The sequence below is a fragment of the Nipponia nippon genome, unplaced genomic scaffold (assembly GCF_047370975.1).
Source record: "Nipponia nippon isolate SJK-2023a ecotype South Korea unplaced genomic scaffold, ASM4737097v1 scaffold_16, whole genome shotgun sequence".
Classification (NCBI taxonomy): domain Eukaryota; kingdom Metazoa; phylum Chordata; class Aves; order Pelecaniformes; family Threskiornithidae; genus Nipponia; species Nipponia nippon.
The window spans coordinates 6,074,310-6,101,355 of NW_028262332.1; the positions used below are offsets into that span (position 1 = coordinate 6,074,310).

Below are 27,046 nucleotides of genomic sequence, written 5' to 3' on the forward strand. Positions count from 1 at the left end.
AAAGCTTCGTGAAGGCCATAAGCACCAAACACCAGGAAGCAGCCGTTAGCTGGGAAGGGGAGGCGCTGTTTGAGGACAGGATTTTACCTTGCCTGGGGCAGGGCAGCTGGTACTCTCACCAGACCGTACTTAACCTTTGATAACCGGCAGATCAGAGGTTTCTAGCTTTGCAAAATAAGGCTCTAGTATTGACTTGAATACATACACATATTTTGATACATATAATATTCTTTAACAGCACCCCTCTATGTATAAACACGAGGGATAGATGGGACAGTTCCAGTGAGGAAAAAAAACCAGGAGAGAGTAAGGGAAGCAGTGGTTATTGCCTCAGTTGAGTAGAAGCTGAAGTTAGAACCCATACAAACATGCAAGACGGAGATGGCTAGAACAGCCCTAGGAGGGAGGCGCTGGAGGTCCCGTCTGTTCACTCAACCCACACCGGTATCTGCTATGAATAAAATCATTAAGGAGATTTTTAGCTTATGAAAGTCTTACCAGGGCACTAGGGAGACTGCACAAGTACCACAGCCAGCAGCACTCGGGGCTCAGTCAGGCATCAACGTTACAGTGATGTCAGTCAGCAACCCCAAAGCTGCTGGTTTCTTCCTGCAGAAGCAGTGCTGGAGCCCCGTTACACGGGGGCTTCAGGGATCCACTGCCATCGCTGGGGTGACAGCGCTACGTTCAGGGATTACGGGGAAATGCAGTTGTCGCTGAGAAGCAGCGACCGTGATCCAAGACCCACAGCTCTCGCTGTTCTGGCACGGAGACAGTACGAACAGGTTTCCCCGGTTTATACCGGGGGAGAAATCCCACTTCAGCCCCAGAGCAACTTCCAAGCAGGAGCTGGCCACACGTGTTAGACTTTGGTTAGACCGCGCTTCAGATACGGGCCCAAAAGACACTGCTTGGCAGAGAAACTACAACTCAACACCTGCTTGCGGTGTTCCACAAACACCCTAGGCAAAAACACCTTTCTAAGAACCAAGCAATTGTGTGCGCAAAGCTCCCACCTTCTGCATGTCCAGTCACTGAAGCACCTCAATGCATTTTCCTTTACACTGGAGAAAGGGAGTTAACTTCCACATCTGACGAGCTGTTTCACTGGATACCTCTGTTGACGCAGGTCTGTTCCACCTTCCCTATTAGTGACAGCACCTGCTTGCATGTATAGCTTTTTAAGCTCTACGGGATGAAAAGATTAGGTTATAATTAAACACAGTTTGAAAATCACCCAGAGAAAGAGCAAGAGAGAGAGAGATGGTTTTATTCTAGTCATGGAGACCTTCATTATACAGAAATGAGAGTTTATTTCATCCAATAAACAAGAGTGACAGGTAGATCACAAACTGCATCACAGCTACTACCAGCACTGAGACAGTTCACCCACAAGTCTGGGGTAATACAATAACCCAACTGCACACAGCAGAGAATTTAACAATCGGCTCAAAAACTCAACATCAGGATTTGGTTAACTTTTTGGATGTGTGTGTGTATATATATATATATATGTATATAGATATTCTTTCCCTACTTAAGTATTTCCTAAAATCCACATGGAAGCACAAATGGCTTTAAACACCTGGACATATATAGATTCTTCATCTTATATATATATATTTATAGATATTTATAACAGTAAAGATATGTTTCTCATTACTACAATATACTTGTTTAACTCCTTTAAGCAGCTGGGAAGAAAAAAAACCCAAACAAAACAGTTTCACTACAGTCACACCTGATATGTGTTTGTCACAAAATACAAACAGAACAAGCCATGTGTGAGATTCGAGTCAGACCACTCCAGGACAGAACAGCTAAGAGGCAGGCAGAGGGAGCAGGCCTACATGTCAAATGGTGGTTTTGGGCTCTCCGGGCGGGAGGGACTGGCCTTGCCCGGCCGGCTGGAGTTTAACGACAAGAAAAACAAAGAAAAAAGGAAAAGGGGAAGGGAAGGAAAAGGGGGGGGGGAGAAGTAGTAAAACAATAGTTAAAATACAGAAAGGAACTGGCATCAGAACCATAGAGGATCCACAACAGACGTTAAGAGCAATAGCACTGAAATAAGAGAACTTAAATCTGAATCAGGCCTGGTTGAAAGCCTGCAACGCAGGTGGCTCATTTAATGCTGGTAGAGACAGGACATCCGAGATGTACAGGGTTGATACATTTTTAATTCTCAAGTCTTTTTTTTTTTTTAAATACATGTAGCGTGAAAAGTAAAAACCAAACCTTAAGAAGATGAGTTGCGATCAACAACGGTTACGAGTTTCCCCAAACACGTACCATCCACATGCAAGAAGAAAAGGCTACGGAAGAAGTCACCACAGTACCCAAAAAACACTGAAGGATGTGCTTATTCAAAGCGGAAATATTTTCAACAAAACATTACACAGCAAACTCCCTGAAAACATTTGGTTGTCCGTTTGCGAGGGGGGAGCAGCATATCTATTCCCCTCTCCCTGCTGGGTTCAGGAAAGTCAGCCAAAAACGATGATGCAAGACAACCGCTGGCAGGAGCCAGCGCGTCTCTCCGGCAGGATTGCCCCAGCTCTCCTGGGGAGCCGGGCGCGAGCAGGTCCGCGTGCATCCCTGCACGCCGCGGTGTGCGCGCTATCTCAGACTTCACTCTAGCAGGACTATGCCGATCCATTGAGTTCCCCCCTTTCTTGATCTCCCTGCCTCACTTTGACATAAGGTTGATTGCACTGTTCCCAACATGAGTTTTTGCACCTTAGAAGTCAAACTAATACACAGGACGTTTAATCTGTTCCTAACGGTGTCACATGTTTTGACAGTATTTTTCTTCTAAGTCACACTTTTGTCTTCTTAACTACAAGAAAAGAAAATAGCTACAGATCAGTCCTAGGTGCTACAGCTAACTGATGCAGGCAGGACACTTATCCAGGCTAGACCGGGCAGATGAAATAACTGGACGGACAGCCACCACTTGGACTTAAGGACGTCCCTGGGGCTGATCTCTCCAAGGAGCCTGTGTACTTCAGGGATCCATGCCACTGAATGAAGGCTACTCTACGCTCACAAAGCAATACGGGACGCATGAGTGAAGACGAAGAGCTCGATCACTAGGCTAGTGTTTCACGACACACCGGGAAGGGGTGGTGGGAGGCAGAGATGCGGGATGGATGAGGGGAGTGACTGTGGCTGCGGAAGGGAGGGTGGAATGGGGAAGCCGCCAGCACGGCATTCGTCGCCAGCTGTCTACAGCCTCGAGTTATAAATCTAAGAGGGACGGTTCAGCCGGTCGGATTATGGTAGGTCGAGTAGGTGAGGCGGGGCCCCTTCTGCTGTGAAAAAGCAGAAAACAAAAACAAGAGAACACACACTGTGGTTAGCACAGCAATCGCAGTCACAATCACACATGCTTCTCCACCTCGCCTGAGCCAGCAAGAGAATAAAACTTGAGGCACAAACTACCAGGGTGCAACTCCACAAAGGAGACTTGCAGGTTTATTTCAGGCCTCGCACTGGCCTTTCTGCACAGCATGGATCACCAGTAAAGCAGTCTGCTGGACAGCCAGTTTTGCTTTCCCTCTGAAATTTGGAAGTGCAGAGATTTATCGCCAGTGAGTGCACTGGCTCCGGAATGAAGGTTGAGAAGCATGGACAACAGTGAGCTCCTGTATCAAGCACATGACAGTCACACAGCATGGATGGGGTCCTCTGAGACACGCTGCTGTCAGAGGCTCTTGGCTGGTTTGGAGGAGCACCTTCTTCCCCTGCCCTCGGGGCTACTGCAAGCCTGAGATTCCCTATTCCAATACATGACACTGATCTTTGATGTTAGGGGCAAGCCTGCTGCTTTCAGGTCTCTAGTTCTAGCGCTCAGCAAATGCAGCTTCTACTTACTTCAATAAAAGGATCTTTGGCCATTGCTACTCCACTCTCTCTCAGCTCTTTTGCTGATACTTTAGCTACATAAATGGGCGGCAACTTAAGTGTTTGCCCTCTGCATGGATTAAGTGTTCTAGGATCTTTCCTGCACAGGACTGGGGAAAAACAAAACCCCAGAAAACACAAGACAACACCCCTGCCATCTCTCTCAACTCATTACTTGAAAGATCACTTCAGACTCAGATTACAGGCTTTAAGTCCACAAATAAAAAAAAGCGTTCTGTACGTCAGTGAGTCCAATCTATGTTTTTCCTTTAAAGCACGCTCCCTGCAGTGTCTGCAACCTAAAGAGCATCACGATGGTGCATCATTGTCATTAAATTGTTCAGTACCAAGGCAGAGTAGTTTTACAGTCCGAACTGTCTGAAACGCAAAAAGGAAACCCAACAGGATGCAGACCAAGCAGAGGGGAAGTATTTGCACTGATCCTACAGAGCCAGGTGTCACAGAATGAAGGCCTGAACAATCCCACACCAACAAGCTTTAATTTAGGTTACAGAGAATCAGCTGACTGTTGGACATGAAGGCCCTCCCCCAGCACAGGGGCTGAGGGAAGGCAAGAGGGGCAGAGGAGGATATTTGCACCAGTATGGTCTTCTGAGGTAGGGAAGTCTTCATTTTGCACCTACTGCAAGTCTATAATCACGCTGGTACCAGAGGAGCTACGCTCCCATAAATTGAGGCAAGCTCCCTCATCCTAACAAATGAGCCAGAGCAACTCTACAGTCCTGTTTATTAGACCTCAGCAGAATTTATTGCTCCATATCTATTAAGCCCCAGATCTCAAAACAATTACAACTACTTGTTCCTTACCTTGGAAAATGATACATAAAAATAAGCTTCAGGCATTAAAACATTTCCAAATGTTATTTCCTTGACTGAAAATGTCAATGGGGACTGCAAGACCCCATTGTCAGCATGCCAGTCAAGTTACTGCTCCTGTACAGCAAATAATGATGGGATTGAGCTCACCTGGAAATTACAACCACTTTGGAAGGATGCTGAAATGATACTATCTCCCAGAAGCAAACCTTGCAATGAGATGTTACAGCTGGGGAATCTGTGACCCGGAGCTTCATGACATGTGGGATCTGTGCATCATCTCTGAAGGGTGCTCATGGTGTAAATGCAGCCATTCGATGGCTACTACCGTCATCGGAACAGTAATAGCACTTGAATTAAAATGTTACAAAACTTCAGCAAAACCTTTAGTGAGATGCTGTTGCACTGTCACGCATGGTCGAGGGCATTTTTTGAGAAGCTTGAAGGGCTTTTTGCATTTCAGGAGTTTGGACAGGTTGCCCTAACAGCCTCTGTGGATTTACATGAAAAGGATGCTTGAAGTTGCTGGACTATGTAATGTGTCCTGGCAAGGGAGGCCACTTGACCCTACCAAAATAAATAGGGCTGAAAGAAGCACACGTAATTTTCAGGTAGATGGGCTGCTTTTTTTGTAATATACCATGATTGATTTTTGCAGACAGTTCTTTCTCTCAGCACTCAGAGCATTTTAGGGGGGGGGGGCTGTCACTTTTTAAAGTTAACAGCTTTTGTCTCTGCTCAGATTTTCTGGAGACACTTGCAGAATCTGCCTGGTGAGGTTACAGAAGGCTCTGAAAATGGTTTCCCAGCACAAAAAGGGACAGAGAAGCCTCTCAGGCAACATTTACCCCTGAAATGCTGCTTCACTCTGTCTCACTACATTGCTAGCCAAGCCCTTTTACATCATTGAAAAGTCACTTTCCTCCGTCAGGACAAAAAGGAACAAAGTTTTGCTCACGGGGAAGCCTCTGGCAGTCACCAGTACATGGGAGGTAAGACTCGAGTCCTGGCAGGAGCCCCAGGAGACCAGTTACACTGACAGTCGTGGTCTTTCAAGCCATACCCAGACAGAACACTGAGCTCATCACATCTAGACACCAACAGGCTACTAGAGAGTTCTGCTGATAAGGACCTAACAGAGATGGTAAAACATAACATTTATTCCCTTGGGCTGCAAAAGGTTTTGGGTGGGGTTTTTTGGGTTGTTTGGGTTTTTGGTGTTGTTTTGTGTTTTAATTTTTTATTTCCTTGGTGCTCTTTATGCCAGATTAAGAACAGAACGCCCCGTAACAGCGAGTCCCAGAATGAGGTACAGACAACAGCAAGCCTCTTTCCTGAGGTTGTTCACCAAGAAGCATGTTTCTAGGGCTGCCAGGGATGTCTGCAGTAGGCAGAGTATTGGAGGAAACTGCCGATTGCTCCAACACCTCTGCAGTATGTCATCAGTGAGGAGGGCTGACTGATGACGTCCTCAAAGATGTCAATCACTGAAAAAAATCACTGCATTGGTTTGACATGATGTGGCACCTCTCGGCTCTAACTGCAGTTACATGCAGCAGTTAACAGACACCATCTGCTGCAAGATGGGAGCTAGCTGTCAACTCCCCTGCCCTGGAGCAGGGGTTTGAACTCATGCTATTCTTAAGCTAGGACTTCAGCACATACTCCTCCCCAGCCCTCTCTGCCACAACCAGCAGCAAGGGAATCTACAGAAACTACTGCTCCACTCCTCTCAGTCAGACCTTTCACTTCAAGAAACAACATCCACAGAGAAAGGGCCTAATGCACCCATGCCTGCCCTGCTCTGCCCTACCTACCCCTTTGTCAATAAGGGCTGGAGGTTTCCAGGAAAAATACTCAGGAGAATTTGTCAGATCTTCTTCGCACCCCCACCCTCAGCATTAACAGGACAAGGTAGAGTTGTTGGGCCAGCACAGCGCACGTGAGCTTGCCCCAATACCCTGCTACTTCACTGAACAAGTACAATGCTGCAAAATGCAGGGAGAGAGAGGAAAGGGAAACAGGCAGGAGCTCAGGGCAGAGCGTCTGGGGATACGGATCACTAAACCCTTCCTCTCGCAGGGGCAGAAGGCAGAGGAGAGAAGGCAGTTTGAATGGAAGCAGAAGAGTAACCTAGAAGGTAAAGGGTCAAGTGGAGAACAAGCAAAGGGAGTTCACTTCTAACGGTGATGATGGACACAAGGATAATAGGGAACATTCAATGTCAGAGTTACCCTGCACTCAAACATGGAAGTCCTGACATTAATGACCCAAACTCCTCCTGCCTTCCATGAGCACTAGGGACACAGTGAGGAGGGGAGCACTTCTCCAGCCAGACATTAGAATATAAGAAGAGGAGTCTGAACTAGCAGCTCCCCAAGTCTCTGTCTTAATCCTAACAGAGCTGACAAACCAAATCAAAACAGAGTTCATTCAGCTGATCTCCCAGTCAGTGTGGATATAAGCCAAATGAAGGACACAGTTTAGACCTTGCTGCCAGAGCTCATTCCCCCATCCCACCTCCTCTATCTGGAAGCAGAGAAATGGTCCTCTAGTAACCTTAAGTCAGGTACTGAGGCTTTCCCAGCTCCTGCAGCTCAAGCAGCTGCTCTGTCTCTGATCAGCCAGTTTTCTGTTCAAGACTCCTCCCTTTATGAGATCCTGGCAGAGGTGGTTCATCAGACAAGGGACTCTGTTACTAACACAAGAACTAGGCAGCGGAGGTGAGCTGCAGAGCAAATGGAGGATGGGGACACAATGACTCATGCATTGCAGGGAGAGTGCAAAACGTACCGTGGCTGCCAGTCCTCAGGGGTCACTGATAGTGATTCTGAAAGACAACATGAAATCAACATGGCAGTTCAGACAGTTCAAGGCAGAGGCCACACAGACTGTCAGGAAGGTGGAACAGAGAGACACACGCGCTTGCACAGACACGCATTCGCACGTCCCCCTCCAGAACACGGCATGAGTGTGCACTGCCGGGTAGGGCTCCACTCAGCCACGCAGGACTTCGCACGCACAATCACAGCCTCATCTTTCCATACATCCAGAATGCTGTTGTGCGCAGGGCTGCATTGAACGCCGTCTATCTGTTCACACGCCTACTGGCCGGTGCTCACTCACCCACACAGCAAGTCCATTCACGCAGCCAGGCTGACCTCCGTACCTGCTGAGCCAGCAGCATACCTAGGTCTCAGCACCCACCAGCTGGGCACAGGCGGCTTGACTTGTCTCTCACTGAGGACTCCTATCTTCTGACCATATTAAATGCTACAGTTGAAACAAACAGCTCAGGAAAGAGGGAGATAACATGCAGTCCTGAGCACAACCCAGAAAGGGAAGAAGCAGGTGAAGACTTCTATTTTCAAGGTCACAAATCATGAGATCAGCTACTCTGACCTCCTAAATAATTCAAGTCATAAAGCTGAGTGAAGTTATGCTTACAGTGATGCTGATCACTTGCATCTTCTTCCTTAGATGTACCAAAGAACAGAGAACCTATTAATGCCTGCAACAGATTTTTCCAATGGTTAAGTCAATCTCACTTAAACTTTTTATTCCTCCTTAGAGCTTGCCTAAGCTCTTTCACCTACAGATTCTATCAAACTTTTAAACTGAAGATACCAAGTACCTGGATCAGTATCTTCATAGGTTTCCTTCCCAGAGCAAATCCTCCTGCATAGCTCCAACAGGTACATAGTCTGAATGCAGTCCTTCATTGCACACAGATAGGACCTTAAACTGTAACTTTCAGCTCCCAAAGGTATGTATTTGGCAGTATGGACTTCCATAGTAGCCCGAATAAATGCTAAGTACAGAGGCAGGATAGTAAGTCAGTCTTGTTTTAAGTGTACTTATTATATGCACGAAAACCTTCCTGTGCAAGAAAATGAACCATGTGGTGTTTATATGTGAAAGCATGTGTCTATACAATTATGTTTATAAGAAAGAAGTGGAGCAACACTTGCCTAAGCTCATCATCCATAAAATCAGATGCTCACACAAACTGGAGGCACAAAACCCGCCAAGCTTCTACACAGGCATCAGTGTGCATACACACGCAAAGTACATCCAGCCACCACCATGCACCTCCAGTTCACTACTTTACACCAACTCCTCCAGCAAAGCCCACTCATGCCATATACAAGAGCTTTGTTCTTCTCACACACACAATAGTGTAGCCCGGTTAGCAAGGGAAAAGATGGGTATTAAAAAAGCAACAATGGAGATGGCATTTGTTCACCCATGGCAGAAGGACCCGAGTCCAAGTGCTAGCAGGGAACACTCTTATTCTATATACAGAAGAGGAAGAGAAAGAGTCCCTTTGTCATTGGAAATTCTCCGTTCATCAGTGAACTCAAATGACAAGCTGGTATCAGGATCCGGAGGAGTCTATGAACAACTGGAAGAATCAGAGAGGAGGATCAGAGAATGAGCATCACTTCACAGCTTCTGGAATTACATTCTCAACTCCAGATCAGGGCAGTCCGTAGCATGCAATTCAACTTACCACCTCTCCTTCTAAAGCACAGGATTGCTCGGTTAAGTATGAAACACTTTCTTCCTCCGCTCCAGTGCTATTCTCTACCGTCCCCTAAACCCTCCTACCTCATGCAAAAGGCAGAAAAGCCATTAAGACAGGCTATGACAGATTTCTTAAAAAAAGGCCAATTCATTTCAGCCCATTTGGGGAATCCTATCATGATGATCAGGTATATAGAATATTTTTCATGAGTGAAGAAATGAAACTGAATGAAAGAAGAAAGATGTAGACAGAAAGAAGCATAAGTTTACTAAAAACAAAACCACAACATAACAATATATGGAGAAGCAGGGTCACAAGAAGCAAGAGCCAAAATACACAGCAGAAGCATCCCGACATCCATAGGTGCCACCAGCAGGACTGCAGTCCCTGGGGCAACACTGAGGCATGTGTGGACAAGTTACTGTGGAAGCTGTATCAAGGTGCATAGGGAGTCCTGGGGCAGAGGCACCAAGAAAGTAAAACCATTTGCACACACCAGAGTCAGAAACTGCTCTATAATCTCCTTGGACTCACCCATCTCTGGTCTGGATACAGCCTGGCAGAGAACACTTCCCCTCCAAACAGGCAGTGCCAAGTATAAGCTGGGGCATTATCACAGGAGTGAGACTGAACCGCCTCTGCCATATACCATCACCACCCATTGACCGGCTGGGTGTTTCCACAGAAAACAGGAAAGCTTCAGACATGTGCCACCAGCACCCACTGGAGAGGAGGTATTTTCCACAAGGGAAGCGTTCCCTCTGGCATGTCATTGGGGAGTTTCTGGTTATGTTCATTCTTTATTCTGCAATTACCTTCTGCTCCTCAGAGGGAGGCCAAGTACCCAACATAAAAGCATTCCCGGCTCCAGACTGCTTCCTAAGTCCTGTTCAGGAACACGTGCTTAGCTGCACAGGGGATAATCCCTTATTACTATGCTAAAGTGTGTTTGAAGTGACTGAACAGGAAAGAAATTAAATTTCCTAATGGGAAAGCAAAGCTGTGTGATTTGAACCCTCTGGACTGGACAAATGTTCAAGTTGATTACTGAAGCAACAAAAATGCCTAAAATATCTATTTCCCTGCCAGTGACATTGCAATATTCGCCTAGCCAAAAGGCATCTGAACAGCTTATATGAAGGTCTCTCCAACTCACCTTGAAGAACTCTGGGCCAGGAAAAAAGGGCCAACTTCAGACTCTGGGGAGTCCTACGCAGAGGGGAACTGCCTTGAAAGGTGTATATCACTTCAGTCCTCTGATTTTTTCTGGTGACCACCTCCTCCTTGTGAGCAGAGGTATTGGTACGATTGCTTTAATAAAGCCCTCAGGTACAAGGGTCCTCTTCCCCCAACCTTTGCACAGAGTTTTGTGCAGAGAAGAGGATGCCCCTCTGTTCCTGAGAGCTGCCTTGGCATTGCCTCACCTGCACAATGAAATCTCAGTGGACAACGATGCTCCTGCCTACGGACCCAATTCAAATAATCAAAGACTGTACCCACACCATGCACTCCTTTCTCCTTCTATGGCCCAGGCAGGCTAAGTACTGTCAGGGCCGCTACCCAAAAATTGGACATATCCCTCCTGTGTGGAGCAGCGTTTCAGGACTTACCTGGGAACACCAGGAGGAGCACGATTAGGCCGAGAAGGAACCTGAGGTGGGGGCCCAAAGGGATCAGGAGAGGCACCTGGCCTGGAGGGCACAGGGGGGGCACCACCCAGCGTGGACCCACCAGCAGGAGGTGGCCCAGGAGCCGGGCCTCGAGACCCAGGTCTGGCGGGTGGAACGGCAGGAGCTCTCCTCTGTGGCGTGGGGCTGGACGTAGGAGACCTGGCAAACAAACGGAGAAATTCAACTGCAACAACACGCCTGGCATCCCTCTGTCACCATCATGCTGCCTGCAGTGTTCCTTCTTTAGTTTCATGTCACTTTACGCACCACCCTTTGGCTTTCAAGGGCCACGCCAGGCTTCAGGTTGCCTTCAGAGCTACTTCAGGCCCCATCTAACCTAAGGGTTTAGAAGCCTCCACATCCTCTGTAAAGACATAGCAGCCCTGCATAGCCTTCAAGGCCTAGGAGCCTCCCAACACAAATACCTAGAACTCTTCATCCACAGGGAGAAGAGGAGGACTCCCCGTCTCAGTAGGAGGCCCCAGCTAGCCATACAGAGGCATCAGGCAGGTCTGTGGGGCTCTCCCCCTGAGCCTCCGGTACCTGCGTCCAGATGGTACGCTCTGCACCTGCAGCCAAGAGTCGTCCACCGGTGGGGGCATGGGGGTGCTGATAGTGCTGGTGTTGATGTCCCCGATGATGTTGAGGGCCTCTTTCAGGGCATGGTACATGCGCAGCATTTCATCGCGTCGCTGGGCCTGCTCTGCCGATTCCTCCATCAGCGTATTTTGGTCACCACAGGAGTACAGGTTTGCCAGCAACTCCGAATGGATAAAGTCCTTGGTCTGTAAATGAGCACAAAGAGGGAATGAATTTCCAGCGTCTTCCCCAAAACACTCCATTCTGTCCCCACCTCCTCTACTTCCAAGCTGCCTTCAGTTTTCCTTCATTCTTTCTCTCCCTCCCTATTTTTCCCCTTCCCTGTGCCTCCCCACCGCCATCGACCATCCTGTGATAAGTACATTGTTTATCATGAGGTGCATGATTGTCTTCGGCATGAGGTCTCTGATGGTTTTGTTGACAATCGCCATGTAGGAATCCACCAGGTTCCTGATGGTTTCCACTTGTCTCTCCAGCTGAGGGTCCATAGAGTGCATGAAACTGTCTGATCCATTCTCCTCTGCTTCACTGGCCTGAAGAGAAAAGAAGAAACAGATTGGTTCTTCAAATGTAACAAAATTAGTTTTTCATGAGAGAGCTAAGAGAAGAAAATAAGGGAACACACAAGAAGCGCATGCAATAAAAGTTAAAACTTACATTTTGAGCTGTGATTGTCAATGCACAGCTCAGCTTATATAGGCTTCACCAGCTCAGATCTGACAGCTTTAACAATAAAGCTGCACTCTTAGAAAGTTATTACACAAAGGTGAAAGGCAACGGAGACTCCTGACCAATGTTCACAGGTTCTGGCTCTAGTGAATACTCAAAGCTGTAACTTTTACTTTAAATGTTTATAGCTTCCTGAAAGGTTCTTCATCTGAGCTGTGTTTTCCACGCCCAGATTCAGTTTAGACCTGAGAATCACTCACTATGAATTAAGCCCTACAGGCTGCATCTTTATCCTCATTATACAAATGAGAAAACAGATACAGAGAGGTGAAGTAACTGCTCACCTCAGTCAGACCACAAGTAGGTGGAGTAACCTAGAAAACCTTCCTGATCACTTTAACTACAAATCCTGCACCATAAGCCATAATTATGTTTTCTTTCACGCCAAGCAGATTCATCTCTTCCTGTCTGCCTGAAATGCATTGTTTAGCTTTCTGCAAGGTAAAACCTGGGCTGTGCTGTTTGACAGCAAGCAATTGCCAAGGCTCATCCATTTGGGATCAATTTCAAAGCAGCAAAGCACGAAAGACTGCTGTCTTTCTCAATACTTATAAAAAAAAAAAAGGATTTTATAAATAAAACCCTTTCTTTTAAACCATCCCAGTCTGAAGGATTTGCAGTAGTGTAGGAAATCGCTTATCTTTTGTTTTGGGGAACAAAATATATGAGAAAGGGCAAATTCTTTTGTTCATTTGAGCTTTTCCTGGGAAGATCTTACATAATGAAGGAATGCAAGGTCTCAGTGAGAAACAAAGTAAAGGAAGTGGACGTCAAACAGGACAGCTTAAAAAAATGAGGACGAAAAAAATCAAAAATAAGTGCGCCAAGTTTCAGAAGTCATACAAAAAGGGAGAAGTAAAAAGAAAAAAGGAAAACTCAAACCAAGAACAGAAACAAACAGCAGCAATCCAACAGAAGGTACAAAGAGGGAGAAGAAGCAAATGTCTCTCAGGAAACTGTGACAAAAGGAAAAAACAAGAGAGAACTATCTGGTGAGAGCCCCAGGGGGCAAAACAGGCAGAGAGGGTCAGACTTACTTTGTCCTTGTCCTGGCAGGCCAGTTTGAGCATATGTGGAAAAAATTAAAACAAAAAGGGACAAAAAAATAAAAGAAGATTTTTAGTTGGTCTCAGAATTTGGAGAAGATCCCATAATAGCACTGAATAAGCAAAAGAACAATCCCACTAAAATTACATAAATACCTAGATTACCCTGGAAGAGGAACAAGTGAATTGTTCAGCTAAACTGAAAATCAAAATGGGATGCTCTGCAAAGGGAATCTCGTATTGCTAGCAACAAAGGGCAATTTACTTACCTACAATGGCTACTTGTTATTCGTTACATAGGGTTTTAAGACAGTCAACCTAAGGATCAGTGTTCCTATGTCAAACCACTCCATTTGCACACCAATAGGTGGCACATGTCCTTCATGAGGATGTGTTTAAGAAGCCCAGTCTGGTTCAAAGCCAATTTGAAGTCATGTCACTGTTAAGGTCCAGTCCCTAATCCTCTTTTTTATTTTAAAAATATCACATCTGTTTGTCAGAAAATACTTTTAAGGCAAAACCCACAGTCTCCAAGTGTAACAGGAAAGATGAATGCAAGAAGCTTATTAGAAGCAACAAATAAATAGACAAGCAATTATCACTTTTCTAATGGGAAAAACTATTTAGAATAGCTTCCTCTCACAGGGGAACAGGAAGGCTTTGGACAGGAACATATATCACAATTCTTTAGAACATACTTTTAAAGCAGAGCATAATGCTGACAGCAAGTGTTGTGGGACAAGGCTAAGGGAAGAGATAAGAGGTCTTGCTAAAGCAGCATATTAAGGTATCTACCAAGCAAAAGAAAAATTCAAAGAACATCCCTTCCTAATTGGGTGGGGGAGGGAGTAGGAGAACAACTACTACTAAGCCAGGAAGCTCCTAACAAGGCTGTACAGTAAGCGTTACTGAAAAGGAATGGTGCCTTCCCTCAGACACGTACCACTTAATCATCAGGTAGTTAAATGTCCTCCTTATATTGGGAATTTAATGCCCACAAAACAAGAGAGCTAGAAGGGTTTATCAAGGCAGCCTTTGCCTACTTTATCTCCCCTTTGAAGCTACCTGTTACTTTATCCCAAGCTTCCTTGAAGGAAGCACCAGGACATACCAAAAACTAAATTTTTGTTCCAAAATGCTCTCAGCTCAGGAAAGAGACAAAACCTTCATGAACTTATTTTTAACATAAGAGGATGCAGCTATCCTTCTTAGGATACATGCCGCGTTCCTTCCCATCCCATTATTATGGCTGTAACTTACCCCAACACGCTCTGGGTAGACCCCTGCACGAAGGAAGGAAGCCTTCCAGCTATCCACCTCCTCCTGAGTCTCACAGGCCAGCTCCAGCTGCCGGTAATCCTTGTAAACATTCCTGAGAGGAAGACAAACATTTTATTCTTCTCTATTGCAAATCAGAGATTTGCCCATATGTGACAAAGATGTCAGTGACCAGAGAACCTTCCCATCATTTTAAGGCAGAGACACTTAGTCCCTTGCTAGTATCTTCATGATGTTCCTGCAGAAGGGAAAGGAAATGTTTTGTTTTTTTTTTATGAGCAAGTTTGATTGCCTCCAGATCAGTTGTGTGTTTCAACAGGGCCTGAAAGAGATTCCCTTTTCAGTTCTGCTCACTGCTGGACTTCTCCAGTGAACCCGGGCTCCCTATCTTCTATGGCTTTCCCTAGTCACTCACTAAGAACATTGATTATAAATATATATTCCAGCCACAGCCAGACCCAGGTAACCACACCAACTAGCTGAAGACTAAGGTCACACTGCAGACCATGCACTGGTGAAGAAAGAAAATGGTACACATCTGTAAGACCAGAAGGAATGAAGTCACACTTTAAGTCCCCCGTCTCCTCCAAAAATGGCTATCCCTTAAAGGATACGCACATCTTTCCCAGACAGCTATCCCAACGCACTCATCTCTACTCCCTCCTATCTAATATTAGGTAAAGCCTGTCCCTAGCTTCAACAGTTTAGCTTGTTGAGATGCGAGCATACCTCTGTTCAGTGTTGAAGAGAGCAAAGATGTGTTTGCTGGACATGAACCCCTTCTCAACATCTCGCAGCTTCAGGTTATCCACTGGTAGCATATACTTCTTCTCCTTCTCCTGAAAAGGGGAGCAGTAACAAGTCACTCACTGCTCCAACGAAGCCTCTACTCCACCAGCACAGAGGAATCGGTCAGCTATACAGCCCCCACATTGCCAGGGAGGCATTCTCAACCCAGGTCCTCTGGTCCCTTAAGTCTGAGAGGAAAAGGGGACCTCTAGAAACAAGAGTTTGTCCTTCCCGACTGCTTTTGCCATGTGGCCCAACAACCCTGCCCTATTAACTCCTCCAGGAGCAGGCAGCAGCATGGCACTGTCCCAGCTCCCCAGGTCATGATCAACACCAAGGTCCTCACTCTTCCCAGCAAGGGGTCGGTCAGCACCAAGACCCTCACCAGCCACTTGACACCCAGAGCAGGTCTGCCTCATACCTCTGCTCTCAGGACAGCATTAATGGGGGGAAACACTGCTGCTGGTCAGAGAGGGGGCACAGCAGCCTTCGCAGCTCCACTGTCACCGCATCAGTGGTTTAGTTCTAATCACTGCAAGCCTATATCCAGGTTCAAGAAAAGCCAGGCATGTGATAGAGAAGCTGGTTTGACACAGAAGTTATGGACTATATCAACTTAAATTTACCTCTTCAGAAAAGCTGACTTTCTCATTTCATCCTATCACTGTCCTACACTCTATTGGGTACCATGAACCCTTTTAAAGTATTAAGCAATAATAAATATGCATCAGAAGATCAAAGAGCAGATCTGGCTACAATAATATAGGTTATGTAAGGTTACCTGAAGGCCGCCTGTGTTGGAAAAAAAAAAAAAAAACAAACCACAAAACAGGTAACTGCTCATTTATGAAAATCTCATGCTCTGAATGATTAGAAACTCAAGCAATATGGGCATTTTACTGCTTGGTGAATGTTAAAAACAAGAGTGAAATTCTAGTGACCAGACTCTGAGAGCTCTAAGAGACCCCTTTTTCAGAGTAACCGCAATCCTCCAGTCTGGTTCCTATGAGATATCTCCAGCTAAACACAGAACAAGACACCCAAAACCCAAACTCAACATTTTTGACCCTAGGTATCATCTTAAAAAAAAAAAACACTTGATCTTAATTTTTACATTTACATTCAGAAACTACGTCAGAAATCATTCTCCCTGCATAGTCTCAAATCTAGATCTACAGCAAACTAACAGAAGTGAGTTTAGTTTAAGGTCCCCATTTGGAACATCCCGTTCCAGCTGGGTATTATACCCCAACGTAACAAGAGAGGGAGCCATCACACTGGTCTCCAAAAGGCAGAATGCAGCTATCCAAGACTGAAATAGAAACAGAGCATACTTTTGTGTGCAAGCACGCATGTGTGACTGTCCCCTTGTGAGCATCTTGTGTGTTTGTAGGCCTTTCTCTGCCAGAAACAACAAAACATGATTGCTCTCAGGGGAAACAAGAATGGAAAACAAAGATGGTCAGTGAGCAGAGATCCTACAGGTTTAGCTAGAAAAGAGGGGCAGGGCAGAGCCTGGATGACAAAGGACAACAAAGCTGCTGAGCCCAGATGATGGCAAGTCCAGCCTAACGTCCTCTTAAGTTTCAGTTAAATTGACTTGACTTTGCTAAGGATATCAGACACTACGGAGTTCAGACATGCCCCAAAGATCAAACCATACCAGTCCATTACAAGATTTATGCAACAAGAATATCCCAGAAGCCAGCATCTAGAAAACAGAAGAGATCACTTGGGTAGCTGCCAAACTCTCCATTCTCTCCCACCAAAGATGCCAGGCTATGAAAGCAGGAGAGCTCTTCCAAGCAAGCTCCCCTGGATTTTTTTAATATTGTTGATCAGTCTAGATTAGAGGTGGGCAAGCATTTTTGTGATGGGACATCTGTCAGCTAGGTACTGGTCTCAGAGCCACACAGACCACTTCAGGTTCTGTAAGCCACAAACACCTTCCAGCTTTCTATTACTTTGGGTTATTACTATGCTGAATTAGGTTGAACTAGTGACCTAGAAGTGAAGTACACCAACTGCTAAGTCCCTAGGCAAGACAGACCATCCCTGCTGCAGTCTCACTTAACTGGAACTGCCTGCATCCATCCCACAGAGTCTATGGGCTAGTCAAAAAATAATTGATGTTAAAGCTGTCTGAGAAAAATAATTCTGCATTAGAACCACATCATTCCATAGAAATTTAGCAATGGAGTCATTCTTCAGGAAAAAAGTCAAAAGCTAAGGGAATCCCGTGTCCCAGATACAAAACACATGGTCTTTGCCAGCGTTTCAACTTTCACCCCTTCCAAGCTCTTGCATAAATGCTGCCGCATGATCAAGACAACCCTATCTCTGCATGCTGATCCTTCCATACACCAGAGGAAAGGCGTATATGTCTGTCTGCCAGCATAAAATCTCAGTCCTCTGACTCTGAGGTAGCAAGAGCAATCAAATGGCAGCTGCTGGCACAAGGCAAGAAACCCCCAACCCACTCATGCTGCAGGGCAATGTGCACCGCAACGAGCCCCTGCCGCTCTCCACCTCCCCACACCTCCCCCCTCCCAGTTCCCCACTTCAATCTTTCCAGCTTCTCAGTTTTCAACCCAGCCTGTTTTATATCAACACTCTGACTTCATTTCCTGAATGCAGAGACAGGAAAGCGTGGAATGAGCTGCCAAGGGCTGAGCCTCTCAAAACTTTGGCTGAGCCCTCTGCCCATATGTTAGCAATCTGGCAGTATGTGCTATGGCTGAATAGCATCCTGGCCAAGAGGGGAAAAGGGCTTCTCTCTCTAGCTTTCCAGACTTGGAAGCAGGGGGGGAAGAGAAGGAAGAGCCAGCACACATCGAAATGGGAAAGTAGTTTCTGAAATACCGTATTCAAAGCCCTCAGTCTGATCCCAAGAGGCTTATAAGATATCTCCCCTCGTCTATAAGAAAAAAAAATCATCAGGCAAAACTCTCTCTCCGCAGCAAAGTACCTGTTATGTAAAATGTGCACATTGGCTGCAAGTTAATCTGTAGAGCCGTGAGGCCAAGCAGAGGTAGTGAAGTGGCAGAAGCACTCAGACTGGCCGTACCAAACGGAACACGGATGCTCAGTGTTGGCTAGGGAGTGTTGTAGGCATGGGGCTAGCTACCCCTAATCAGGGCTGCTGCTCCCAACGGGAGTCACACCGCTTGCATGGAGAACTGCAGGAGATGACTGCAAGCTACTTGCAGAGGCAGGATAAGTGCCAGAGGATTACTCCCCCGCCCCCAACACAGTGCAGATACAGCCATATGGCTCTGTACTTTGCATCCACCAAAGAAAGAAAATACGCAGGGCCAGGAAGGAGACCAGGACCCATCAGCCATTCCAACTGTGGGGTGTGAAACACAATAGCTAGAGGAAAAAAGGGATGATGCAGTTGCAGCCTGATGTTGCAACATCCTTATTGCAACACCCTTATTGTGGCTACACACCTCCTTATTGTGGCTAAATTCTAGAGATTGGTTTTGGCCAGAGACCACAGTGGTTTGCACTATCATCTGAATTATTTGTTGCTATCCTGTAGGTAATAACCTACAAGAAGTTCACAAAATTCAGGAGGCAGCAAGCCAGCCTGACTCAAAGCATTTCCTCCATTCAACTGGACTGCCTCAACAGCAAGTTAAATTTTCCTACTCTCTGATACATGTGAAATGAAGCTGACAGATGCATGTGTGGGCTCCCCTAAGGTTGGAAATTGGCACTCGCCGTACAAGAAAGTAATTGGCAGAATTATTAGGTCTCAGTTTGCATTTGGAGCACAAAAACTAATTAAAGGTTTCCCTGCAGCTGTTATGACAAACACCTCCTTTTGCACAGAGACAGGGGTTTGTGGATATGAGAGAAAGAGCATTGCCATTGTTTTAATTGGTGGCCATGTGAAATTAGGAGAAATTCATCTTGCTTAAACCTCTTAATGTCCTTTCCTTCTTGTAAGACAAAGTGCTATGGGTAAACAAACCTGCCCCAGAGATGACTAGAGTTTCAGTCAAACCATTTGTGTTAAACACATGCATGGCATTTTGGGAACTCCTGTAATAATGTTTTTCCATTTGAGTAGAGTTTTAACATCATAATTGATAATAAACACACTGCATGAATACATGCACACTACAAGATTATTAGGAAGAAGTCTCTGAAAAAACAGTCTGCAATATTTGAAATCAAGTTAGTTGAGCATTTTAAGTTGAACCACCAACCCCACCCCCTCCAACAAGACATTACCAACTGCAAAGACAAGAAGCAAAAGCAAAGAAAATGCATATTAGAAGAGATGAATTTCTGAGCTGTGATTCTTCCAGGAAGCCCTAGTCACCCCACAACATACATGCATCTCATGACCATCTTCCCAAAACACAGCCCATCTGTATCACTTAACTTTTAGCCTCAGAGCATAACTTACTGAACACTGCAATCACCACTCCAAGCTGCAAAGCAGCTGTAATGGCTTGTTTACATTAGAAAGCTGCATTGGTTTAACTTAAACAACACATCCTAAGATTTTAAGCTGATTTAGTTCAAAAGCTCTGTGGACACTAGGCCTGGACTCATGTGATTAATCACAACCATTACTGTTGGCTTAGGAAGCACAGCAACAGTAATCAACTCACCTACACAAAAGTAAGGATTTTTATTTACATCAGCTGAAATAACGTGCAGATTTAAACATGCAGCTAAGTGCAACCCTAGGAAGCCATCAGAGGGTGTATAAGAAAGCACAGGCAGAAACCAAGCAGCTTAAGAGAGGCTACAGAACCCAAAACTCCACTGTCACGACCTGTCTAAAGTCACAGCAATGCCCATCAGCCTCTGCAAAAGACAAGCAGGCATTTCTTCCTACACCTGTCCCTATGCCAGGACAGGGATGAATCGTCCCTGAGTATTGACTTGCTTTGGCGAGGCAAAGTGCAGCACACATGCAAAGTGTTGCACACCTCCGGGAACAGGAGAGGGTTGGTTACCCTTCCCCAGTGCATGGTTAGAGCCAAAGTGGGAGTCCTGGGTATTCCTGTTTTTGACCACAAATCTTAACCGTCCAGCAGCATGCACACAAGAGTAGGGGATCCTGGAAAGGAGACGTGCAGTGCACATAAAGCCCTCTTTATCCCTGCAGCACCAGGGAGAGAGGGAGCAAACCACACAGGCTAGGGCTAACATCTGGAATCGTTACATGGGAGCCAAGCACCACAGAAAGCAACAGCATTCCTCAAGTTTCCATGCAGGGTAGGGAACCTTCCTTTCCCCCGCACAACCCCATCCGTCAGCCGGCTCGCTTCCTGCCAACCTCCGGCCTTCCCAGCAGCCAGCAAGCTCCTCCCTCGAGTCTAGTTAGCTTTCCACTGCCACGTCAATTGAGGCAGAAGGACAGAAGGGAGGCAAGAAGGGAGGGAGCAAAAACCAGAAGAGGGAGGGAGGGAGGCTCAGCAATGCCAGACATAGTGGGGGGAGAAAGAGAGGGGATGCGGATTGCTCCTGCAGTAGCCGGAGGTGAGCTGCAAAGGCAAGTGGCCAAGGCAGGTCAAAGGACCCTTTTGAAGACTTGGAAGCAAAGGTTGGTCCTGTTTGAGCTTTGCTCCAGACCCCAGGCAAAGGGCTGATCTACAGGACAGAACTGGGCAGAAGGAGATGCGGGTGCATGGGGCCTGGGAATCCTCCCACACAGCTCCACGGGGAAGAGAAGGAGTTGAACCAAGCAACAAGTTCTGCACACCTGGGTGACAGCCAAGACTTCACAGCATTCCCTCCCCAAACAGCAGTAATTGATTTTTTTCTCTCTCTTTCTAAAAAGGTGCAGCATACCCCAGGTGGAAGCCAGGTACCAGCCTGACACCAGCACTGGAAGAGGAAGGAGCTTGGAAGCTTGCTCCAAATTGGAAACATGCAGAGAGCAACATTTCTTCTTCCCAGCTGCCAGAGGAGGATGTTTCTTCAATCAGGACTTGGACTTTCTTTCACCCCATCTCTGCCCCTAAAACCCCGTCCCAAAAGCAGGGAGGGGAAAGGACTAATGAGCTGCTGATAGCCGGAGAGCAGATCGCAGAGGCTCCACTCCGTCTGCCCAGTGTTCAGACTACCTGTTCAGGACTACGAGATTGTACAGTAGTCTGCACATTGGTTAGGCTGTGCTGGGATACACCACACACTGCCAGTGCTGCACGGGGACGGCAACACCTGCACGGCAGAGGGACATGCTTGGAGAGGGCGGGCTGTGGGGAAAGCTGCATGCAAAGTCCACTCATCCCTCAGCCTGGGAGGATGTAACTCTTTGGAGCCATGCTTGATGATCGCTTTTACCTGCCTGTCCCACCAGCCTACTCACAACCCTCTTATTCCTCCTCCATCTCTCTCATCCCCTTTTTAGACGTTATTTCTTTCAGCTTCATGCACTTGTCCCAGGGGTAGCTGTGTTCAGGATGGCTTGCGTTTCACATGCTAAACTTTGCCATAAAATGCAGAGATAGACACATGGGCCTGGCAGAGTTACAGCTGCACTGTGCTTTGCTTGATCCTGCCTTCTCAGGTAGCAGAGAAAGGTGACTGGAGAAAGGGGATTTCACATCATGAAGAATGGTGGTCATTAATAAAGAAAAACCCACAAAGGACTGAAAGTTGGAGGTTTGGATACTCTGAAAGTTGTGTTTGCTTTGATGTTTGTCTGGAAAAGAAAGAAGAGAAACAGTGAGTGAACGCATAAGTGAGGACTGATTAAGACTAAGATATTATCCATGAGAAAACATGTACTTGTGAGAAAAGATGAGCGAATGAATGAAAGAGCTCCACAGAGGATGTAAAGAGAAGGAACATCTTACAGAGAGCACCTGGGAGCAGTGTGAAAGCAGGAGAGGAAGAACCTTGGAGCAGACCTGCTCCTGTGGTCTTTAAACACGCTGGGTACAAAAACCTGGCTGCAGCTGGACCCGTCACAGCAAGTTTCTGATGACTGGTGGGCATCAGAGCAAAGACAAAAGGATTTCTACCAGCTGAGCTGTGCCTCAAGGACACAGACTGTTGGTGGCGGGGGGGGTGGGAGGGAGGAGAAGAAGGGGGAGTGCATGTGTGTAGTGGGGAACAATCTCAGCATTGACCAATGTATTTATTTTTAAACTAGAGTCGGGTACAAGACATTGACAGGTACAGAACAAGCAGCTATCTAATGACTGTCAATAAGGTCAAATCTTCCCCAGAAGAAGAGAGAGTACCTTTGTACTTTGAGCAAAAGAGAAGGCATGAAGACAGAGAAAGAGCTCAAGCACAACTGATGCAGCGGGAATCAACGTGATGCATAAAGAATACGAAGCACTCCCTGATGCACCTGAAAGTACCTAAAACTCTGTGCCCACCCCTCCTGTACGCACACGGGACTCAAATGCACTGACATTGCATGCAACACACAAATACTTTCACATAAGCAAATAAGGCCTTTTTTTTTTTTCATGTAGTCACCTGTTCTTACAAGCCCAAGATTTCTCGTATGCGATTTACCTGAGTAAGGACAGAAGGTCCCATCTGTATTGTACATGCACACAAATTCCCAAAGGCAACAGCAGATATAACCATCCACCCAGCTGTACAAACACTGCAGCACACAGTAGCACAGTCACAGGCACTCCAGCAGAAACAGTCACCCTTGCAGAGCAGAGAGCACAGGGGTCCCCTCCAGCAGGCAGTAAGCTTTACTGATGGGAACCACTGAGCACAGTGCCCACTGCAGTTCCCCTACAAGGTCCCCATCACCAGCAGCGCTAGCCCAGCTCACAGACCCTCTTTTCCAGCAGGAGGGAAAGCACTGCAGAGAAGCGGGCACTATGCATTTCATAAGGGATTCAGGCAGAAGGACTATTCAAATCAAGTTCTTGTATCGTGTCCACTATGGTGCTTGCTGAGCAGTTAAGAGTGCACTGTGCTGCTGCTCCAGCCCTGAGGACACTGTGGCCTCCCTGAGCAAGGAGACCTCACTCTATATTGCCAGCAGCCAGAGCAGGCTCCTCCCCACCTCTCCCTCCCACCGCTGGCCCGCAGCATGATCCCACAGGGTTCAGGAGGTGCAGGTACCTCAGAAGGGTGGGTCTCCAGGTCTTGGGAGGCCAGCTTTCTGTGGGGCCGCTCTCCATGGGGCCAGTGTTTGACTCATTGAAAAGGAGACAGGAAGAAAAACAGAGCCCAGGAGCACACACACATGCTCTTGGCAGCAAGGCAGAGTGGGGAGCCAACTTTCCACCCCCGCCTGGCCTGCTCTTTCCTTCCCCTCCCATTCCCCAGCACACTCCTTCAGGCCCCTCCAGAGCATCAACAGCCATATATCCCTGCTAACATGTAATGCTGGGCCCTTTAAGACATTTTAAGTTTCAGTTCCTTTCTTCAGAGGCAGAGGAAAAACAAGCCAGCATTGCTGAAAGACTGGTATTTCACTAATGGGGTCCAGATGTCTTCATTCTGCAGACTCCGGGTCCTGGCTCGCAGGACAGGGCAGGGAGAAGCTGTGCCCCCACTCTCCCCTGCTCCAGAGGTGCCAGCCTAGTCTTCACCCTGACCCCACTGCACACCTTCTCACCCTGCTCCTTCCCATCATCACCCAGAGCTCCACCACCAACATTTCCATCTGCAAAAGACAGATTCAGCTCCCTCCTCGTTCCCTCTGGACGGCTGCCAGAGCACAAGAGAACTGGGACAAGAGAGCCCACAGAAGTGCAGGGTGGGGCACACAAAGCCTCCCCTTCCTCCCAGAGCTTAAGTGAAGAAAGATCATGGTGTACAGTCTTTAAACACACATGAGAACATTTCAGGAGTGTAGAGGACACGAGTCCTCCTGAACTGGTGGAGAAGAGCTCTGGGACAGACATGCAAAGATGACCGTTTGACAGAGGACCATGCACTGCAAACAGCTCATCAGGATGGAGCCAGCTCCATGCAGGACTGGGGTGGGATGGGAATCCCCATGCTCAAGGTTCTCCAAGCTCCCCCTCAAATGCACCAACTTTTAGCCTGGCTCATCTATGGAGTCCAGGTAGAAGTTGCTGCCTCTCTCCCTCACAACCGCCAGTGATCAAGGAGTTGAACTGGGGGAGGAAGCAAATGAAAATATGCTTCCCTTTCCCCCTGCTCCCACTCAGCTGAAGACAAAGGCTCCTTTCTCAGAGGTTGCTTGGACCTCATCAGCACTGGATCTCCTGTGTTTAGGGGACCAAGGCTGGTAGGGAACTGCTTTCATTAGGCAGCTCTACCTCTTGCTATGCAGAAGGGAAACAGTGCAGACCTCCAGTTGCTATTGTCCCCCAAGGCTGCCCTCCCTCAGGAGGGAAGGGAGGTCCAATCCCCATCCCAGGCAACTGGAATCTATCAACAGCTTATACATCCCCACTGCAGCCCTCCCTCCCACTCCCCAGGGAAGAACAGGGAGTTCTGATCATCCCTGTAATACAGATGTAGCAGCTGGCTTTGATTAAACTACTTGATGTTTATAACTACTCGACCTGCATATGCAACCTAGAGGAAAGTGAAGCCTCCCCAAACAACTCTGAATACAAAGGTCAGGGGTCTTGTAGCAGAGACAGTGATTTAGGAAAAGACATTTCAATGCCTGGTTCTTTAATTAGGAAATTGCTGCCTGCTCATCCATAGCAGCGCTGCAGCAGTCTCCATGCAGAAAGTGATATTTAGAGGCTGATTCATCACCATATTTGTCATCATTTCCACCTGCTGAGAATGAAACAGGCCCACTGACATGAGCTAGACAAGAAGCCAGGCCTAGCTGTAGCTCCCAGGCACACCACTGTGTGCCGCAGAGCGCCTGAGGCACACAGACCACAGTAAGGGGCAGAGCAGTTTCTTTATTTGCAATCAGAAACCCCGATCAACTCGGGATGCATGACTACATCATACCAGACATTTTTCATCCCCCAGCACACTGAGTGGGGCTAATCCTTTCAATTATGTCCTTACCAAAACCATCCAGCTATCCTTTCTCTTTTCAAAGTAATCAGAAAAGACAATTATCTACCTTTGTCTTGCACAGGAAGCAACACACTGTTGACAATGATAATTTCAGCTGGGACAATTCTGTCTGCTCATATCATTTCCCACTGAAGCAGAAAGACACCACAGCACAATGCCAGAATTCCTAATATTCAAGATTTTCACACAACTCTGCAGAACGGGTCCATGTTCCTATCAGTGATATTCCACACATACTTTTGATCAGCAGTACTCTAACCATTCACAATTCAAACAATTTTACAAATATGTTAACTGGCATGTTCAATATAAAAACATTTAAAAAGATATTCCTGCTTTGCAGATTTAACAACTGAATCCTGAAGAAGTTAAGCAATTTATCCAAAGTCAGAAGGAGCCAGCATCTGAGCTGCAGCTTCAGCTCCACAGCTCCTGTTGCTATGCTCAGAAAGGAGACAGCTTTTTTTCCTTGTGACCAGGAGAGATGCATGAAAACCTCTGCCGTACTCCTTCAGGAAACTCATCATAGCTGCCCCACAAATACCAAAAGGTCCAAGTTTTGCAACTAACCCATCACATCCTTGATCACAGCTGCCACAGCAAAACAAAGGTCAAATTCATTCCAAGTGTTTGTCAACTTTCTGCTGAGCCAGGGCTTGAAGCACAGATGATATTCCTTGTGCATCAAAAAAGCCACATCCACATTCAATCAGAAGTGCTCAGCAGTGCTGAGACCACAGAGAACCCAGCCCAAGGATGGTTTCAGCTTGTGTCACAAGCTGCAGACAGTACGCAGAAGATACATCTGTAACACCCAGTGAACTAAAGGCCTTATCCTCATTAGATGCCAGAGACTCAAGTCACAGAGTCAAGCTACTCACCTCATCGTCCTTGTACCAGGAGAGGTTCTCCGCCGTCAGGACAAACCAATACTCCTTGGAGCCACCCTTCATGATCCCAATGTTGTTGATGGTGAGCCAGCCCTTTCGGATGACCTAAGGGGGTGGAAGCAGTGAGCATTAACAAGGGCCCTAAAAGCCTGGCCTTAGGTGACAGAGGAAAGATCGGAGGGTATCCCTATACCCAGAGCAGTATGGAAAGACAAGGAACACCGTGCTCTCTGCTGCTGCCAGAAGAGCCCCCCACTCAACTGGCCAGTGAAGGTCTTTGCCTCAAAAGGGCCAGGAATAGTATAAAAAGGACGCAGGACAGAACCTGGCAGTGCTGTGCATTATACCCTCTGCCAAGGGGAAAGAGATGCAGGAAGAACTGCATCAAGAGTGCTTCGGACACTGGCACAACCTACAAGCACCAGATCACAGCAACACACCCAGAAAAGGCCATGCCTAGAGAAAACCAGGACACCAGCACACGTTTCGGCACACTGCACATGTGGAGTGCTTCACCCAACTCAGGGGTGGGGGAGCCAGTTCGAGAAGAAGAGACGGGCAAGCAACCCAAAAAGAATGGAGTTTAGTAAAAAGGAGACACTAAGTATAACAGAACAAAATGGTGCATCTGGAATTAGTGCCCTGGACTTCAGCATACCCAGGTATTTGAGTAGTCATATTAATTTAGGGCAAAACAAGTTGCTTTAAGTTTAGTCTGTAAAGAAGCCAGGCTATTACTCTCTAGGGAACTCCAATTCACCAAGTGCTGGTTTAGAGCCTCACACATGCAGTCATCAAATGCAAGTA

At 46.8% G+C, this 27,046-nt stretch overlaps 1 protein-coding gene across 12 annotated transcripts in view; it reads right to left on the minus strand.

Annotated features, from left to right (window-relative positions):
• Positions 1-1,249: 1,249 nt before the first annotated feature.
• DNM1 (dynamin 1) overlaps positions 1,250-27,046 on the minus strand; it is a 71,237-nt gene continuing 45,440 nt past the window's right edge. For 4 of the 12 annotated variants that reach the window (XM_087753158.1, XM_087753154.1, XM_087753157.1 and 1 more), the window contains 7 exons: positions 26,231-26,344; positions 15,321-15,430; positions 14,574-14,685; positions 11,901-12,071; positions 11,482-11,723; positions 10,879-11,097; positions 1,250-3,311 (listed from right to left, as the gene is read on the minus strand). In XM_087753158.1, coding sequence (XP_087609284.1) covers positions 3,239-3,311; positions 10,879-11,097; positions 11,482-11,723; positions 11,901-12,071; positions 14,574-14,685; positions 15,321-15,430; positions 26,231-26,344 — 1,041 coding nt within the window. In that variant the 3' untranslated portion in view covers positions 1,250-3,238. Of the gene's footprint in view, positions 3,312-7,533; positions 7,571-10,878; positions 11,098-11,481; positions 11,724-11,900; positions 12,072-14,573; positions 14,686-15,320; positions 15,431-26,230; positions 26,345-27,046 lie in introns of all 12 variants that reach the window. The other 8 variants (XM_087753164.1, XM_087753159.1, XM_087753163.1 and 5 more) reach the window with 6 other exon arrangements.